We start from the raw sequence: 19,125 nt of genomic DNA, 5'->3' as shown, positions 1-19,125 counted from the left end.
ATGACCAAATTGCGTATTCCGTTCATGAAAAATCAATCGATAGCGAAATGCATCGATTTGTATCATGTAAGTTTAATAATCGCGCCGAAGGCGCGCCAGCCCCTGAAGAGACTGCTGATTAGGCGTTTTTTCTACGGATTTTGATGTAAAAATGACAAAAATCGATTTTTTAGAAAGCACGCCTGCGTCACGCCAGCCTAGGCTTAAAATTTGCGTGGAATGTTTTAAAATTTTTTCTACGTATTTTGACATAAAAATGCCCCGAATCCACCAATTTTAATGACTTTTCACCAAAACGCGCCTGCGGCACGCCAGCCTGGACTCCTACCAAAAAGTGGTCAACTAAAAAAATGTAGCCCTTGACTTGTTCTATTTGGTCAATTTTGAATCTTCCAAAAAAGTTCACTTTACACAAAGTTATGACAATTTGAAGTTGGTGGCCTAGAAAACCAAAACTCGTCCTTTGCTATAACTCTCTTCAGAATCCATATTTTTGAATTTTGAAACTTGTTATGTGATTGGCTAACGATTTGCAACAATGTGGCCTAGAAATCCAAATTTTTGGATTTCTAGGCCACCACCCCGTTATAATCTTCCAGGCCTCGCCGGTTGACACCACCACCATCATCCTCCACTTGATACTTATCATTGGTGGACTCATTTCCAATATCTGTCTTCATTTCATGTTCTCCGGACGGCCTAAGCTGGGCACCGCCAGTTTCGCCTATATTCGAATCATTGGAATGTTCCAGTTGGCATTTTTTATTACACCGTTTCCATTGAAGATTCTGACGGATCATTATCAAGCGTAAGAAGGGCGTAGATCAAAACCAGAGCTACATTTTTGTAGTTGGAAATTTTTTGATATCTCTAAACCCTGATGAGATACGGGCGGTTGAAGTCTAGGAGAGACGCAGAGAAGCCAGAGCGCTCTCGTTGTCTGCGTCTCTCCCCAAACTTCAAATCGCTGTATCTCAAAAATGGGCGGAGCTAGAAAAAAGTTGTCAACTAGTGAAATATGCAGAATTTTAAGCTCTATCTTTTTGTAGTTTACAACTTTTTGATAGCTCCGCCCACTTTTGAGATACAGCAATTTGAATTTTTGGAGAGACGCAGACAACTAGAGCGCTCTCGTTTCTCTGCGTCTCTTCTAAACTTAAACCGGCTGTAACTCCTCAGGGTTTAGAGTCATCAAAAGAATTCCAACTACAAAAACATAGCCCTATTTTTGATCTACACCCTCAGACTTATCATTTTCCAGCGGTCGTACATGGATCGCCGCCAATTTCCTTCCAGTCCTCCTCGCCCTGTTTCATTTTGTCATCTCTACTTTGTGTCTATGCTTTACAATCCGTTTGTTACTTTTGTTGAATTGTATACGTGTAAGTGCGCTCCACCGGACAGTCCAGTGGAGCGCACTTGCTCCTTTTAGAGATGCCGTCGCTGGAATTCCGTCTCCTGGGTCGCGTGGCAAAAAATCTTTTGTCTCCTCCCCTTCGGTACCATTGTCAATGTTCCACTATGCTTCGAATGGGTTATCGACTATGAGCAGTGTAGTTATGGGTAAGAAGGCTGGCGTGCCTTTGACGCGTTCTGGAATTTTTATTTCTAGAAAGGAACTGTACGCTATCGGACGGCCTCATTTGTCAGAAGCGGCGATTCAAAATCATATAAAAACGGATTTGATCCGAACGATTCCGACTATAATTTTTTGGTAAGTCTGACTGTCTGTGTATCCGTGAGTCCAGATGTCTGGACATCCGGACACACGGATGTACAGACAGACAGACAGACAGACAGATTCCAGGATCACCGCCTTCTGCACGTTCCTCTTCTTTGCCGCCGAGAAATGCATTCTTCCCAAACTCTCCAGTCCCTACGCCGCCAAACACATTCCATTGTTCTCGAATCTTCAACCACTCCTAATTGCATTCATTTTGTCGCACTCGACGGTTCATGTATTCACCACGTTTCATGTGCTGTCTAACACAAAAATGCCCGAATCGACTAGGGTGAGTATGCTTTTTGAATTTTCCAAAAATCTTCAATTCCCATCAAGTTATGAGGATTTGAAGGCGGTGGCCTAGAAAACCAAAACTCGTCCCCGGCTATAACTCCCTTCAGAATCCATATTTTTGAATTTTGAAACTTGCTATGTGATTGTCTAACGATTTGCAACAATTTAAGCAACGTGGCCTAGTTTTCCAAAAAATTTGGATTTCTAGGCCATCAACTTCAAATTGTCATAACTTCGCCTGAAACAGTCCATTTTTAAAAATTTCAAGTGCGGGGGACTACGTGAAATTTTCTCCATGACCCAGTTTTCCAAATTTTGGTTTTCTAGACCACTAATAAGGTATTTCCAGAACCAAATGTACGGAATCTCGTACTCTCTGCCGTTTCCCATAATGCTCGTCATCTCGAGAACATTTCGTTCTCATCTCTTCCATCTGATCAGTAACTTCTTCCAAGGGTAAGTCTGGCTGATTTGATAAGAGAAGTTTGATCTACTAAAATATATATCAGACGGTAAATAAATAACACTTTAATTGGGTGACTTTTGAAATTAATTATATTGGAAAATAGAATTTTAGATCTTTAGAACAAGAAAGGACTGAAAATATTGGATTTGAACCGAATGACTAGTTTTTCTAATTTTGGATTTCTAGGCCACAACCCCAAATTTTGGAAAACTAGGCCATAAAATGATTGAGGAAATTTAACGGAGTCGATCCCATTAAAAATTTTTGAAAACGGAGTGTTTCAGGCGAAGTTATGACGATTTGAAATTGGTGGCCTAGAAATCCAAATTTTTGGAAAACTAGGCCACGTCTCTGAAATTGTTGCAAATCGTTAGCCAATCACATAACAAGTTTTAAAATTCAAAAATATGAATTCTGAAGGGAGTTGTGGCCGGGGACGAGTTTTGGTTTTCTAGGCCACCAACTTCAAATCGTCATAACTTTGTGGAAAATAAAGATTTTTCAGAAATTCAAAAACTGGTGTGATTCTTGAAACATGGAGCAAACTCATGTGTAAAAAGTTTTTTGAAAATTCAAAAACTACAGTAACCCCTCTCTACGAAAATTCCCTGTTTAGGAGGATTTCCAGACGGCCAAAGATTCGAAAGGACTCGGCGCTCCGGAAGATGACGTCACAGATCGCAAGGCATATGGCATTCAGCAAATTGGAAATGGAAAACTCCGAGTTGGATGAGAGATTGTGAGTTTGAAAGAGGAGGAGGGTGCAGACGGTTAGAGTGTTTAACTGTCTGCACTCTCCTAATCACTAGTCGAAATTCAGATGCGTGTAACTTTGTTCAGAAGTGAGCTACAACGTTGGTTTTTGTACCAAAATGACCGTAATAACAAGGGCTTTCAGAAACATATAATTTTAATAAAATTACTATAAAACTGAGAGAGCGCAGACGGTTAAAGTGTCTCGTTGTCTGTTCCCTCTCACTCTCTAACTAGTCAAACTTCAGATAAGTGTAACTTTGTTCAGAAATAAGCTAGAACGTTGGTTTTTGTACCAAATTAACCGCCATAATAATGGCTTTCTAACAAATATAAATTTAGTTAGGTTGCCAAAAATGTGAGAGAGTGCAGACGGTTAGAGTGTCTCGTTGTCTGCACCTCACTGGTCAAACTTCAAATGGGTGTAACGTTGTTCAGAAAATTGCTAAAAAATAAATTTTTGTACCAAAATGACCGTAAAAACAAGATCTTTAAGAAAAACATAAATTTGAATAGTAATTTTTAATTTAGTTTTGCTATTTAACACGAATTTCCAGAAACAACATGCGCACGATTCTCCGTGACGACGCCGTCTACCGTGTCCGCTTCGCCATTCCCCAGCAGACAGTTCAAATAATTCAGGAAGAGGACAACTCGGATAACACCATTTTCAATCATGAGCACTAATTGATTTTATTAATTTTTGAGAAAAATCTGAAAAAAAATTTTCAAAAAAAATTTTTTTTCTGAAAATTTGGAAATCTGAAAACCGTCCATACATCCATATATATTTTCAGAATTTTTATTAAAAATCAAGTTTTTTTAATAAAAAAATTATTAAGTGAAAAAATTGGAGAAAAAAAACATCTAGACATCATCTATCAAGACAGTGAGCAATTTCAGGAAAAAAAGTGGGCGGGGCTTCAAAAAGTGGGCGGGGCATGTTTCAAAAAAAAAAGAATGTGTGCACCTGTTTAGAAAATACCGAATTTTTTAAAAAGTTTTCGAATCAGATTAGATGATTCTGTTTTAGAATTTTTTGGTAGAAGGGGGCGGGGCTTGAGGGAAAAGGGGCGGGGCATGAATATACATTAGGCACTTGGTGGATTTAAAAAGTTAAGAGAAGGAAGTTTTTTTTTCGGACAAAAAAAATTTTCGAAAAAAAATTTGTGAAATTTTTTTTTGTCTGAAAAAAATTATATTATAGCACCGATGGAAGAAGACACAAGCACCCTGGTTGGGGGGAAAAGAGAAAATTATTATGGATTACTGTAGTTGTAGCAAGTGAAAGAGATGGATGGATGGCCACCGGATGCGATATGGTTGAAAAAGGGGGCGGGGTTTATTTAAAAAAGGGGAAAAGGGGGCGGAATTTCTAAGCGAATCTTATTCCGGATGTATCCTTAGCATTTGTTTCCGTAGAATATACCTGTCCACCGGCTCGTAGGCCACCAGCCCCTGAAAAGAGATTATTTGCATTGAGACATGTTAGAAGGGGGCGGGGTTTGTTGGGGCGGGATGGGAGGAGTTTTAGTGAAAAATTGATGGAAATGGGCGAAAAATACAGAAAAATACCGAAAATTTGAGGTAAAATACCCTAAAATCGATAAAAAACGAGAGAATGTGAGAGAGAGAGAGCGCAGACAATTAGAGTGTCTCATTGTCTGCACCCTCTTCACTCTCGTCAAATTTCAAATGCGTGTAACTTTGTTCAGAAGTGAGCTAGAAATTTGGTTTTTGTACTAAAATGACCGCAATAAAAAGGGCTTTTAGAAAAATATACATTTAGTTTAGTTCTCTAAAAATGGAGAGAATGCAGACGGTTAGAGTGTCTCGTTGTCTGTTCCCTCTCACTTTCTAACTAGTCAAACTTTAGAAGAGTGTTACTTTGTTCAGAAATCTGCTACAATAGTAATTTTTATACCAAAATGACCATAATAACAAGGGTTTTCCAAAATATATAAATAGAATTGCCCTAAAATTGAGAGAGCGCAGACGGTTAGAGTGCCTAACTGTCTGCACTCTCCTAATTACTAGTCAAAACTTCAAATGCGTGTAACTTTGTTCAGAAGTGATCTAGAAAGTTGATTTTTATATTAAAATGACCGTATTCTCAAGGGCTTTTTGAAAAGTATAAATTTGAGTAGTTTGTTTTAAGAGTGAGAGGGCGCAGACAGTTAGAGTGTCTAGCTCTCTCACTCTCTCACTCTAAAAACTTCAAACCTCCATAACTTCCTTCAAATTGACTCTAGAAACCTGATTTTTCTCCCATTTCCATCAGCATTGCCTAGAAATTCTTTTCTAGGTTATCATATATAATACCAATCACGAAAGAAATAAGAAAAAACTATTCAAAGTGTGCTCGTGACTACTAAAAGGCTTAAAAGAGAAAATGCTGCCAAACAAATCTAATATTTAAACATACCTCGGGGCGGGGCAAAAATAAAATATTAATATATAGATATAAATAATTATAGATATATATATATAGATATTCACACAATTCATCTAGATATATACAGATAACAGATATTCAGACTTGAATCTCTGTGACATATTTTTGTCTTCCTAAAATTTCAGATTTTCAGTTCAAATTTTTTGTGGTTTTTCATCATTTTCAGACTCCTCAGACGCACTTTTTTGTTGTTCCAGCTCTCGGGCGATCCTCAGTCGTCGGTACGAGGCCCGTAGACGGTCGGCGGTCGACGTGGTCAGCGAGTTCGGATGGGAGTCGTCGTTGACCGATTGGAATGCTTTTACCACTCGTATCTGAATACAAAACAGACTGCGTGCATGGGTCTAATTACAAACTAATTAGGAGGAAAACGCGTCTGAGGTGCGCCAGAAGACATAAATAGTCGTCAAAGATAGGCTTACGCGCCAACGGAGCGCCAGATTTTCGAATTTTTGGTCAATTGAAAGTATTCCAAATAACTTGTTCTATGCCAGCCATTTTTAGAAACAAAAACGCGTCAATGGCGCGCCAGACTTTGCGAGAGGAGTCAAACTAGATAATAGAGCGTTTTTTTACTTTTGAGCCTAAAAACGCGTCTAAGGCGCGCCAGACAAGCTTCTAAAACTAAAATTGTGGTGAAAACGTTAAATTTTCCCTAAAAGTTAGAATTTTTTGATGAAAAACGCGTCAAGGTCACGCCGGCTACGCAAAAAGTACCTAATCTCAGATCCTGCCAACACTGAAACGCGCCAAAGGCACGCCAGCAATCAGAAATCTACCGAAAACTGAATTCTATGGTTCTAAAGGATCTGCTCTAAAAACGCGTCAAAAGTGCGCCAATTTTTTGAAAGTTTAGCAAAATTTAGTTCAGCTCAACTTGTTCAAACCCCAGACTACTCGTGACGTAAAAAAGCGCGCCGAAGGCACGCCAGCAGCAAAAAGATATTCTTCAAGTTTGCTAGATGCAGGCATGTATGGTTGTGATTGAAACACGGCAAAGACGCGCCAGACTTTTATTTGAATTATGTGACGGTGTCAAACTAGATAAAAGGGTGTGTTGAGTAGCCGAAAATTCTCATAAAAAGCGCCTGAGGCACGCCAGCAGCGTCAAAACGCGCTATCTCTCAGTTTAGAGTGCCTGCTACAATATTCTAGACATTCTTAGTCAAAAAACAGAAATATGATATAAAAATGCGCTCTATACGCGTCAGACTACCGTAACCTGGCTGAACGGCACGGCAGCAGCGTAAAATCTCTCCGCTTAGAGTGTCTAATAACTAAAAACTGCGCTCATTTCACTACCGTAACCAAATTTCCGGATGGGGGATTACTGTACCTGTGTCTGCAACCTGGTCAACCCGAGAAGCCATAGAACCTGTCCGGGCCTCTTATCATCATGAACTTGTCCGTCCTTCATCGGCAACGTCGACGCGGTGCTCGGCATATCGTACTCGCCGGAGAGCATGATGCTCGTCGGTTGGACGTCTCCCTTCCCGAATCGGAATGATTTGGGAAGGATTGAGGCGGGAATACAATTGATGATCTGGAATACTGGAGACATGCAAAAAACAATCTCTAATCGAAAAGAAGATGTGAGACTAGGACTGTGATCGTGCATCTACTACCATCGACACACATATATATAAATATCAAATCTGAAAAAAAAAATTCCAGAAAATTCCGCATACCTGTCCCCAGAAGAGCTCTCCAATACCACACGCAATACAAATGATCCATTGTGTCATGTCGAGTGGTGCTGTGGAGAACCATTGACCACCGAATTGGACGATAAGAATGTGCGAGATGAGGGTAGTGATCCAGATGACACAGAAGATTGGATTCGTGAAGATTCCCTGAAAAAAATAGAAATTGAAACGAATTTGCTAGATGTAAGTCTATGTGGCTGTAACTGAAACGCGTTAAAGTCACCCCAGCCAAAATGGGAACAACTTGGAATCGACTAGCTTGAATCCAAATTTTTGAGCGCGTCAAGGGCGCCCCTGACTTCTCAAATACTTTTGTTCAGAGACGTTTAGTTAGTGTGCATATAACTATAGTATTTATTCATTGAAACGCGCCAAAGATACGCCAGACATCAAAACGTAGAACTGAAATTAGATAAAGGGAGTTTAAGGCTCAATATCTAAGTTTGCCAAAAAAAACGCGTCAAAGGCACCCCAGTGCTAGCCACATGTTTGCAAAATTTAAGTTTATCAAAACACGCGTTGACGGCGCCCCATCCAGCTAAAAATTGAGCGTCAAATGTGCGCCAGTTGTATCAAAACTTGCCCAGAACTCTGCGTTTTAAGTTTTTGAATCATCCAAATCAAAAAAATTTAGACGAAACGCGGCAAAGGCACGCCAGTTTTGTATATTCAATTAATTTATGGAGAATTCGATTCAAAATTGCAAGTTTCAGAAAGTCAAAAGTGTAAAAAATTGTTTAAAAAACGCGTCAAAGGCGCCCCAGACAACGCGAAAACAAGCTCAAAGATGCTCAAGACGCGTCAAAGGCGCTCCAGGCAATTTCGAAACTTCTAAAAACGCGCTTACATACTTAAACGATCCCAAACTAGATTGTTATTACAAAACGCCGCGTCAAAGGCGCCCCAGCCAATCTCAAAACGTTGCAAAACTCAATATTTTTAGACCTTTAGCACCTCTAAAAACGCGTCAAAGGCGCACCAGAACCTCCAAAACCACTAACCTTGAAAACATTTCTCTCTCCATGAATCTTTCTGGCATTGATCTCATTGACAAGAGTCATCAAAACGAACGCATTGAAGATAATAGTGAAGTGAGCACTCGGTGGACTTCCCAACGGAGCATTTCTACCCGAGGGAGTATTTGGAATGAGCTTATCACCCCAGAACATGATGGCGAAGAGAATGGCGAGCTGGTAGATGGCGTGTCCGACGATATTCTTGACCATCGTCCGAGAGATCAACGATTTGGTACGTCCGTAGGGTTTACGGTTGAGCAGATCCTCTGTTGGCATCTCAGTGGCCAGGGCAAGTGAGGCGAGGGTGTCCATGATCAGATTGACCCATAACATCTGGACAGCCTTCAGCGGGGAGTCAGAGATGGCGCATGCTCCGATGAAGGCGATTGTCACGGCGACGACGTTGACTGTCAGTTGGAATTGTAGGAACTTGGCAATCGAGTCATAGACGTTTCGTCCCCACATGACTGCTTTCACGATCGATGAGAAGTTATCGTCAGTCAGAATGATGTCGGAGGCTTCTTTGGCCACATCGGTACCCGCAATTCCTGGAAATTGGCAAAATTAGGAAAAGATGCTTGAACGCGCGTCAGAGGAGCGCCAACTCAATTCCTAAATTCCACTATAATCCTGAAACTAGTGCAGTTTATTGTCAGTGTATGGCTGTAATTGAAACGCGTCAAAGGCGCGCCAGCCTTGAGGAGTCAAACTAGATAATAGAGCGTATTGAGTGGCAAATTTTTACTTTTTGAGCTTAAAAACGCGTCTGTAGGACGCCAGACAAGCTTCTTAGGCTAAAAATGTGTTGAAAACGCTGTAATTTAAGTAGTACTCTTTCTGAATCTGCAGAATTTAGAATTTTCTGATGAAAAACGCGTCAAAAGCACGCCAGCCGTGCAAAAAACGTTTTCAAAGGATCGACCCTAAATTAAAAAGCGTCAAAGGCGCGCCAGTTTTTTTGAAACTTTAGAAATGAGGTTCAGTTAGACTTGTTCAAAGTCTAGACTATTTTTGACGTTGGAAAATGCGCCAAGGGTGCCCCTGTTAACCAAAAACTGCAGAATCTAAGTTTATAAAAATCGCGCCAACGACACGCCAGCCCACTTACCCATAGCAAATCCGACATCAGCCTTCTTCAACGCTGGCGCATCATTAGTTCCGTCTCCAGTGACAGCGACGACTTCTCTGAAATAGACAAACGCGTCAAAAGGTGCCCCAGACTCTCTCCTTTTCAATTACCTGTTCTTACTGTTAGTTGAGTCGATGATTCCCTTTACGAGAACATATTTATCCGAGGGTTGAGCTCTTGCGAGCACTCTCAACTTTGGCCAAATTGCATCCAACTTTTGCTGATTCACTTTTCCATCGGCGTCACGGATTCTTGCGTTGAATTCCTTTCCTTCGAGGGCTAAAAAGTCTCCACCGGGTGTCATGATACCACATTGGGTGGCGATTGAGCGAGCCGTGTTGATGTTGTCTCCGGTGACCATTCGAACTGGAAATTGGGGGAGGGTTAGGGTGGCTGGGAGAGCTGTGAGGAAGGAAATAAAGATGGAAGTGAAATTAAACGATCTTAGCCGAATTCGATCTCATTTTAGCTATATGTAGCGAACTTTTTTGCTGTTTTAAGCGTAAACTATCGATTTTAAAAAACTAGAATTCTATATTTTGTGCTGAAGAATATACCAAAATGTAGATCTCGACAAGTTCTATATCCGTATCCTACTACAAACCGCGGATGGCAATTTGTAAAGAGCCGGGGCTAGATAGTCTTTTTTTTACCATTTTCGCGTTTTTTGTCACTTTTCACATTTTCGCCGTTCGTGAATATGGAGAATAGAAATATGTCTCAAAACACACTTTTACATGTCATGAATAACCCCATTATACCTAAAAACAATTTTAAAAAAGTCAAAAAGTTTCACATTTCCTGACGTAACTCGGTCAGTACTGGTCCTAATCCTTAAATTTTAATAATTTTAGAATCAGCGTGACCAGGCGGTTCAGAAAAGTATTATAATGCCGTAGTAGGTTACAGACATAGATCTCGCCGAGATCTACATTTTGGTATATTTTTCAGTTCATAAGATTAAGTTTGAAGCGAGTTACGCGACGAAAAAAGACCTAAAAGTAGGTGAAATGGGATAAAATCCGTTAAAATCGGTTGAGATCGCCTAATATAGAATTCTAGTTCTTTGAAATCGATATTGTGAGCTTAAAATAGCAAAACAGTACCCTACATTTAGGCTAGAATTGGTTAAGATCGGTTAATTTCATTCGGCGTCCCGTTTTTGCAAGTTTGAATTATACAAAACGAGCACTGACCTAGTACAATGACAAAATTGTCAGTGTACTTTTGTCAGTGTACTTTTGTCAGTGTACCTTGGATTTCCCTAAATTTGGCCCTTTTTGGACCTGTTTGCAAGTATGGTAAAAACATGAAAAACCTATAAAAATTTGCCCAAAACTACCCTATCCCCCATTTTTTTTCGATTCAAAGCCCGGCCACTAAATGGATTGTACAGCGGCTCTCACTGAACTTATGGTGAAAATGAAAATAGAATCGAGTAGAGCTCACTGAGATCTACAATCTGACAGGTTGATCGACTCCTAATTTTAATTTTGAAGCGAGTTATCTCAAGGCCCACCCAAGGCCCGGGCCGGCCCGGTGACAACTATTCTATCCCTTTCACTCCAAAATTGCATCAAACAATCTAAATCTTCTCCTAAACCTCTACCAACCTGTAATCCCAGCCTTCTGACACTTGGCAATCGCCGCCGGCACCTCTGGTCGTACCGGATCCTGAATTCCCATGACAGCAATGACGGTCTGTCCTTCTCTCACTTTCTCCTCATCCTCCCAATCGATCTCCCCATCATACTCTTCCTCATATTCGTGTTTCTTGGTACCACTTGGGACAAGATCCTTGAAAGCGAGACCAATTGTACGGAGACCATCGGATGCCATTGGTTCAATCACATTTTTTGTCAGAGCAGCCGCCTCTTTCGGTCCAAATGGATCGATTTTGCCGGATTTCCCGAAAATAAAGTTGCATCGAGTCAAGATGATCTCAGAGGCTCCCTTTGCGAACACTCGATACTTCTTGTCGCCCAATTCGATTACTGTCATCATAGACTTCCGGGAACTATTAAATGTGTATACTTTATAAAGCTTCTCCTCGGGGAATTGTCTTCTCAAGTCCTCATAGCTCCGCCCACTGTCCAAAATGAATCCGAGAAGGGAGCATTCCGTCTTATTTCCAATTTGTCCTCGTTGCTCACCGGGTGTTTTTGGCTCGACTACGGTAGAATTGTATCCAGAATTACAAACGATTCCGTTGAATAGAAGGTCGCGGGTTGATGGGTCCATTTGCTCATATTTTGGAGCATTTCCTTTGTAAAATTCGTCTGGAAAATGGATGGTTAGTTGAAATTATGTAGGCTGGCGCACCTTTGACGCTTTTTCTTTAAAAAAAGGAGTCTTATTGTTTAGTTTAGTAGTATAGCCTTTGTGTAGGTTGGCGCACCTGCGACGCGTTTTTAATAGATCGGAATCGGAAATCCTTATCCGAGTGATTTGGAGCAGAGAGAAAAATCGGCCTGGGGCGCCTTCGGCGCGTTTTAATACAGTGATATTTGTTGATATTGAGGTAAAGAAGGCAAACGAGTTATTTCAACAAAAAATTTCTAGCCGTCTGGGGTGCCTTAGGCGCGTTTTTAAGCCAAATCCTTTTTATCACAGAAAATTGAATTTTTGACCACCTGGCGCATCTTTGGCGCGTTTTCTAAAGATTGAAATCGGATAACAAGGGTTGAGTGATTTGGAACTCAAAGGAGGAAATCGGGCTGGGGCGTCTTCGGCGCGTTTTCAAGCTGTGCTCCCACCAAATTTTGACTATCTGGCGCTCCTTTGACGCGTTTTCAGCCACTTTGAATACGAAAACTCACGATTAATATACTGTTGAACGCATGTCATCCGATTCGTCGTCAGTGTTCCCGTCTTATCCGAACAAATCGACGTGGCATTTCCCATTGTCTCACAAGCGTCCAAATGGCGTACCAAATTGTTGTCCTTCATCATTTTCTTGACGGAATATGTGAGGGCAAGAGTGATGGCGAGGGGGAGACCTTCTGGAACGGCGATGACGAGTACGGTAACACCGATGATGATGAAATTGACAAAGTGAGAGATGTCAGAGGCCTGGAAATAGCGGAGATTGGGAATTGGTGGCCTAGAAAAACCTCAAATCCCCAGAAAATTAGTCCCCCCTACTTAACTATCGCAATTTAAGCCACTTTCAGAACCTAGAAACGCGCCTCAGGCACGCCAGACCAGTCTAGCTTCAGAAAGAAATTCTGGGGCGCCCTCGGCGCGTTTTAAAACAGTGAAACTTGGTGACATCGAGGAATAAGTCATTTTCTACTATTTTCAATCAATTTCTACTCAAAACTTACAAGATTTTGTCCATTTTTGCGTTTTTCGATAACAAAATCTTAGTTTCACATAAAAAATTGCTACAAAATCATGAATTTTCAGTCAAATTTCACTGGGAAACTCACTTATCCATTCCGAGCTCAATTTTTGAGAAATTTTTCTCAACATCTGTAAAACCAGCGTGTTTTCAGCGTTTTCGATTAATTTTAACGAACAAAAGCATTAAAAATTAGTTGTTTCACTCTAAAATTTAGATTTTCAACCAATTTCGGTTAATTTCGTGTCACGAGACTGGTCTGTCTGTCCAGATGTCCGGATATCTATTCTATGGCTCATAGTTGACTCAGTGTCTGACACTTGTGGCCTAGAAAACCGTGCACCTGAAAACTTGTCCTTATGTCACTAGTCTTAGAAACCTAAGCCTAAGCACCGCCCCCCTCTTCTCACCTGGAACGATTTCCCATCGATAGCATAGTTGGAAATGCAATGTCTAATGATCAAGATGAGTACTGTAGCCGCAGCGACCACTGATCCGATATATCCGATTTGAAGTGCAAGATTTGATAACTTGGTCTGAAGTACTGACTTGGTCATCCGTCCGACCTCTTCACCATCATCCGACGCCGCAGCAATATCTCCCGTCTTCTCGATTCCATTCGTTAGTCCATTGGCTCCATGAGCTCCTCCATTCGTAAGTGTCGTCGTCTCCTCTCGTGGCTTCTCCTCCTTCTTCTCCTTTGCCGCACCCAACAAACTCATTATAATTCCAGTCTGACTGTTCAACCCGACAGCTGTCACCAAGAACCTTCCCGATCCTTCCATCGCGTGAGTCCCGGATAGGAGCACCGGATCGAACTCCTCCGATTTTCGGATCAAATCCGATTCTCCTGTCAGTGAGGACTCGTCGATTTTCAGATCGTTCGACTGAATGAGTATTCCGTCCGCTGGCAGCAAGTCTCCGTATTTGACACGTGCAATGTCTCCGACGACCAGCTCGTTGACCACAATGTCATGGGGTTCTCCGTTTCGGATCACCGAAAATTTGTGCTCTGTTTCGATTTTTGATTGGAGTCCTGTAAGAATTTTAGATTAGAGTCTGGCGGTTTTTCGGCCTCCAATAGAGTCTGGTGAGAGTCTGGCGTGCCGTTGGCGCGTTTTGATTAAAAAATGCTTTTTAAGCGACAGAAGCATCAAACTGACACTTTGTTGGTCTACTAACAGAAAAAGTTCAACTGGCTGGCGCTCCGTTGACGCGTTCTACTGAAATCAGAAAGTGACGAAAGTCTTCAAGTAATCGTTAATCTTTGTGTGGCTGGCGTGTCGTTGGCGCGTTTTTAGAGAAGTTTAAAACTTCGCCCTAATGGCTGAACAGGCAAGTACAAAAGTTTAACTTTGGCTGGCGCGTCGTTGGCGCATTTTTGGTTTCAAATAGTTGGAAAATCGCTCATTACAAAACCCAAGAATTTGGGAGAGTCTGGCGTGCCGTTGGCGTGTTTTAGGGAAGTTTGAAAAGTCGCATTAATAGCTGAACAGACAATCGTTGATAAGTACAAAAACTTAACTTTGGCTGGCGCGTCGTTGACGCGTTTTTTGGTCTCAAGTAGTTGGAAAATTGCTAATTACAAAACCTAAAAACTGATTTTTAGCGCAAAATGTCGAAATTGATAAATCTGGCGTGTCGTTGGCGCGCTGTCAACAAACGAATTCCACCTAGAAGGTTTCAAGGGTCTGCATATAGCCGTATCAAAAAAATCAAAAAAATCTGGTGCGCCTGTGGCGCGTTTTAGACCAATTTTCCAGGATTTATAGATTTTTACTTCTTTACATACCTCTAAACTGTTTCTCTTTGGTCCAATCGTTGAGCGCAGTGACCAACACGACGACCAACACAGCCACCAGAATCGCCACTCCTTCGATCCATCCGGCTTCGGATTCTGATGAGTCGTTGCCTGGAAAAAAAACGGAGAAAAGTTGTAAGTGTAACTTTTGTCAGTGTAACTTTTGTCAGTATAAAAACTCACTTGCATGCTCTGCGGGCGGTTTATAAAATGACAATCCGAGTGAGACCAACGCGGCGACAAGCAAAATGATCAGCGTGATATCCTGAAGTGCCTCCCACGCCAATCGCCAGAACGATTTCGACGGCGCCGGCGGGATCTCGTTCTTTCCGAACGCCGTCCGCCGATTTTGTAGCTCTTTTGTGTCGTTGGGTAGTCCGTTGATCGGATCTGTTTTTAGTTTGTGACAGAGTCCTTCCACTCCGTTGTATGCACTGTTTATCTGCAAATACTTTTCCTTTTGTGGAGCTGACGTGTCTTGGGCGCGTTTCGAAAAAAGGACTGTTCCGCTCTATAATTTGCGACACCACACACCGGTTTATAAACCGGTATGCCACACATAATTACTTTAATCGCCGAAAACGAAAAAAATGCGCTGGCTGGGGCGCGTTTGACGCGTCGTCACTCACCTTCTCCAACGCCTCTGCGCCTCTCAGCTCCATAAGGAGTTTGAGCTCGGCAATGGAGCAATCATAGTCGTCTGATGTGGATGGCATCCTCACGCCAAGCTGAAATAATTGAATAGTTAATTGGAGGGGTAATTAGGGTACAAGAGTGAACATCTGGAGAATGAGAATGAGAAATCGTGAAAATTTGAATTGTCTGGGGCGCCGTTGGCGCGTTTTAAGAAAAAATGGGGAGAGCTTAAGAACGTAAGACAGCAATTGAGCTTAGCTATCAAAATTGAAAAATTGAAGCGTCTGGCGTGCCGTTGACGCTTTTTTCAGAAGCGAATGTTAGAAATGAGAATTTGTCAAAATTTGAGTTGGCTGGGACGCCGCTGGCGCGTTTTGATGGGAACTGTGAAGAGCTCTAAGACGTAAAAAAAAGACAATCCAGCTAGCTTAGCTATAAAAATTGAAAAAAATGAAGCTGGCTGGGGTGCCGTTGACGCGTTTTTCAGAGGCGGATGTTGAACATGAAATTTGAATTGTCTGGGGTGCCGTTGGCGGGTTTTAATTTTTAAAATCTCTAAAAAACATGAGAAAAAGACATCCTGCTTGTCAACTAGCAAAAAAGCTGAACTACCTGGCGCACCGTTGGCGCGTTTTGAAGTAAAAATGAATAATAGGTGTGTAGCAAGATGAAACATCTTTAAGTTGGTGGTTAAAAACTTTGATATGACTGGGGCGCCGTTGGCGCGTTCTTAGATACATTTTAGGGGGAGTAGAATAGCTAAACAGACAATCGCTGGCGCTACGTTGTCGCGTTTTTTGTTAAAATTGCAACAAAAAAAAGGCGATACGGTTCCGGGCATGGTCTATTGTTCTTCATTCAAAAATTGAATGTATGATACCCCCTCTCTTGTATTATAAAACACAAAAATGTATAGATTCTATTGCGGCTGAGAGAGAATAAGAGGGGGGGACTGTGTACATGGGGGGGGGACAGGTTATTGTAATTGGACCAAACGGCGAGAAGAAGAAGAGATGGAGATGGACGCCAATTGAGAAGAGAAGAGGTGACGGTAGAGAGTGTGGTGAACAGAGAGAGACGCAGAGAATTGAAACAATCAAGAGAGAGAGAGAGAGACGCAGAGAGGGAGAGTGATTACCAATCAGTCTCGAGGGGACTAACTAAATTCCCCCACTTTTTTCCTGTGTTGGGCGTGGTGGTGCCGTAGGTTAAAAATTAACTTGAGAACAGAGACTGGGGCGCCGTTGGCGCGCTTAGAGACTCCTAGAGATAAAGATAAGGAGAGATTTAGGCAGGTTGAGGAAAAAAAATTTAAGCCTATAGGCTTAGGCTTGAGAATATGTTGCGTGGCTGTTGGTACATCTGTGTGCCCGGATGTCCAAAATTGTTTTAAAACTACTTTTTAGTAAATACATAGGCTGGGGTACCTTAAACGCGTTTGATCTGGAAAACCCCTAAGTTAGGGTGTCTGGAGTTAGAATTTATCATAAAAAGAAACAAAAAACTTTTAAAAAATTCGAGAAACAGACCGAAGAATTGAAAAATTTGTCACTTTTTCCACCTGTTTAGCCAAACACCGGGTGACAATTTGGTTGACTAAACTAGATTATTCTCAAAACAATAAAGTTTGTTTGTCGGTGTCCAAAAATTGAACTCACAGTTAATTGATATAATCATTGATTTGGGTGGGAAACCAGAAAATTAAAGGTTTGAAGACAGAAAACAACTTAAAACGGCGTTTTTTGGATAAAAATAGGCAGAAAATCACATTTTTGATGTCAAAATAGGTGAATTCAAGGGAAAATGGGCTAAAATCATCTAGAATAACCTTAAATCCCCCGTTTTTTTTGTCAAAAATAGGTTGAAAATCACGTTTTTAAAGGGGAAAATGAAGAAAATAGTCCAAATATTTCATTTCTCCAGGTTACTGTCAGTTTTAATCAATGTCTAATAACTATAGACCAGTATCAAACCAATGTCCGTCTCGGGATATCAAAAAGAAGAAGAAAAGGACGTAAAACTACACAAAAATAAATTTTATGGTCTGTTAAGAGACACAAAAAAAGATAGGAAAGAGAGAGAGACAAATCGAGTACAAAGAATCTGGGAGGCTGGCGTGTCGGTTGGCGCGTTTTTGTACGGAAGAATTGCATATATTTGAAATCTGGCGCGCCTACGGTGCGTTTTCGATATAGCTGGAAAATTGGGTATCTACAGTTTCACGTTTAGCGCGCCGTTGACGCGTTTTTCAGAAGTGACATTCAAATGTGACATGTTTAACTATTGAATAAATGTCTACATAGGCTGGCGTGCCGTTGGCGGGTTTTAAAAGGATAGGTCTATACATGATAATTCACTATGAAGGTTGGGATGGGGCATCGTAGGCGCGTTTTTCAGAAATTACAACTAATGGTCGAAGGAAACTTAAATAAACTGTATGAAGCAAAAAAAAATGAAGGCTGGTGCTCCGTTGGCGCGTTTTCATCTATACCGCTAAATCTGAAACACCAATGCCCTTCTAGTGTAAATATATACGGAAATAACAAAACAAAATGTTTTATTTCCAAATAATGACGTTTCCACTTCCACGGGGGGTGTCATAATGTTTCATTGATCTCCGATTATTTAGATTACACATTTATGTATACTACATGTCCCACAGCACGCCTGATACATACATATAATCAAATTTCAGAAGTAAATAATGTCATAAAATTTATTCTCAAGTGTACCTACTATGTCAAGTGTTATTATTATTATTCCACAAATTTTTAGGGTGTGTTGTCAATTGTTTTTCAGCCGACCCCCCCCCCCCCTTTTGCCAAGTGGTGTCTGACTTTTCAACAGTCATTGTGTTGTGTTCTCCTCTTTTTCTTATCAGCTGATGATTACCGGGGGTCAGTTAGAGATAGAAGGAGGAAGGGAAACATTTTGAAAAATTTTCAGCTGAAAAGCGTCAAAGGTACACCAGTTGAAGGGAAGAAATGTCACAAACTAAAAAATCGGAGATAATAATCCAGTGAAACTGTCAAAAACGCAGTAAAAAGATTTTTGGGCCAAAATAATAATATGAAATGGTAGAAACGCTGTAAAACTGTCCAAGCAGTGAAAATTTGATGAAAACGGGAAACATTTACTGAAACACTGTTTGAAACTCTTTAAACAACAAAAAAATTAGCAGTCACCTACTTGAAGAGCGTCAAAGGCACGCTAGACTCTCAGACATGCCAAAAAAACCGCTAAAAAATTGTAAAAGCTTGGTTGAAAAATAGCTATAAGTAAAAAAAAAATTTTAAATGGAAATTTTTTGTCTAAAACCCCATTTCAGCAGCTATGAACCCCTCTCAGACATGGCAAAACTCAGGCACCTCATTGAAGAGCGTCAAAGGCACGCCAGACTACGAGAGATTTGCTCAAAAATCGTATTACTAAAAGCTGTATGAGCTTACTTGAAAAGCGTGTATGACACATTAGGCATAAAATTTGAGGAGTCAAAGGAACGCCAGAGCGTCTAGGACACATCAGCCATAAAAATTGAGGTAAAAAAGCGAAAAACCCATTCAGAACCTATGAAAAAACCCATACGCTTTCTAAGACAGGTCAAAACTCAAGTGGAGTGTCTAAACTTCCTTCAAACACACACATTTCTTCTGGTTGACGAGTTTAGAAGGGAAAAACGATGGAAGATGAAGAAGTTGTAAGTGCTCCATCCCGGAAATTTCAAATATCCGGGGATGGAGCACTTCTTAGATTTCATAAAAAGTGGTGGACGAGTTTTCTTCAGGAGTAGAGAGTTCTAGAGA

General features: G+C 41.0%; 2 protein-coding genes across 2 annotated transcripts; one reads left to right on the top strand and one right to left on the bottom strand.

Moving 5' to 3' along the window:
• Positions 1-683: 683 nt before the first annotated feature.
• Positions 684-3,923, top strand: GCK72_016058 (uncharacterized protein; the record flags this gene model as incomplete). Its single annotated transcript, XM_053731293.1, has 8 exons — positions 684-808; positions 1,262-1,382; positions 1,433-1,563; positions 1,613-1,714; positions 1,808-2,012; positions 2,367-2,473; positions 3,100-3,222; positions 3,794-3,923. 8 exons carry the CDS (start codon positions 684-686, stop codon positions 3,921-3,923), a joined length of 1,044 nt encoding a protein of 347 aa, XP_053586065.1.
• A 688-nt stretch (positions 3,924-4,611) lies between these two features.
• Positions 4,612-15,402, bottom strand: GCK72_016057 (uncharacterized protein; the record flags this gene model as incomplete). Its single annotated transcript, XM_053731292.1, has 13 exons — positions 4,612-4,694; positions 5,873-6,005; positions 7,028-7,234; positions 7,380-7,544; positions 8,399-8,961; positions 9,522-9,598; positions 9,653-9,908; positions 11,156-11,821; positions 12,362-12,614; positions 13,296-13,921; positions 14,678-14,797; positions 14,870-15,128; positions 15,316-15,402. The coding sequence occupies 13 exons, from the start codon at positions 15,400-15,402 to the stop codon at positions 4,612-4,614; spliced, it is 3,495 nt and encodes a 1,164-aa protein (XP_053586064.1).
• Between the last annotated feature and the right edge of the window lie 3,723 nt (positions 15,403-19,125).

This window comes from Caenorhabditis remanei, chromosome IV, assembly GCF_010183535.1.
Source record: "Caenorhabditis remanei strain PX506 chromosome IV, whole genome shotgun sequence".
In the NCBI taxonomy this organism is placed as follows: Eukaryota; Metazoa; Nematoda; class Chromadorea; order Rhabditida; family Rhabditidae; genus Caenorhabditis; species Caenorhabditis remanei.
The sequence above is the reverse complement of the archived record's forward strand: the minus strand, read 5'-3'. Positions and strand labels throughout refer to the sequence as shown.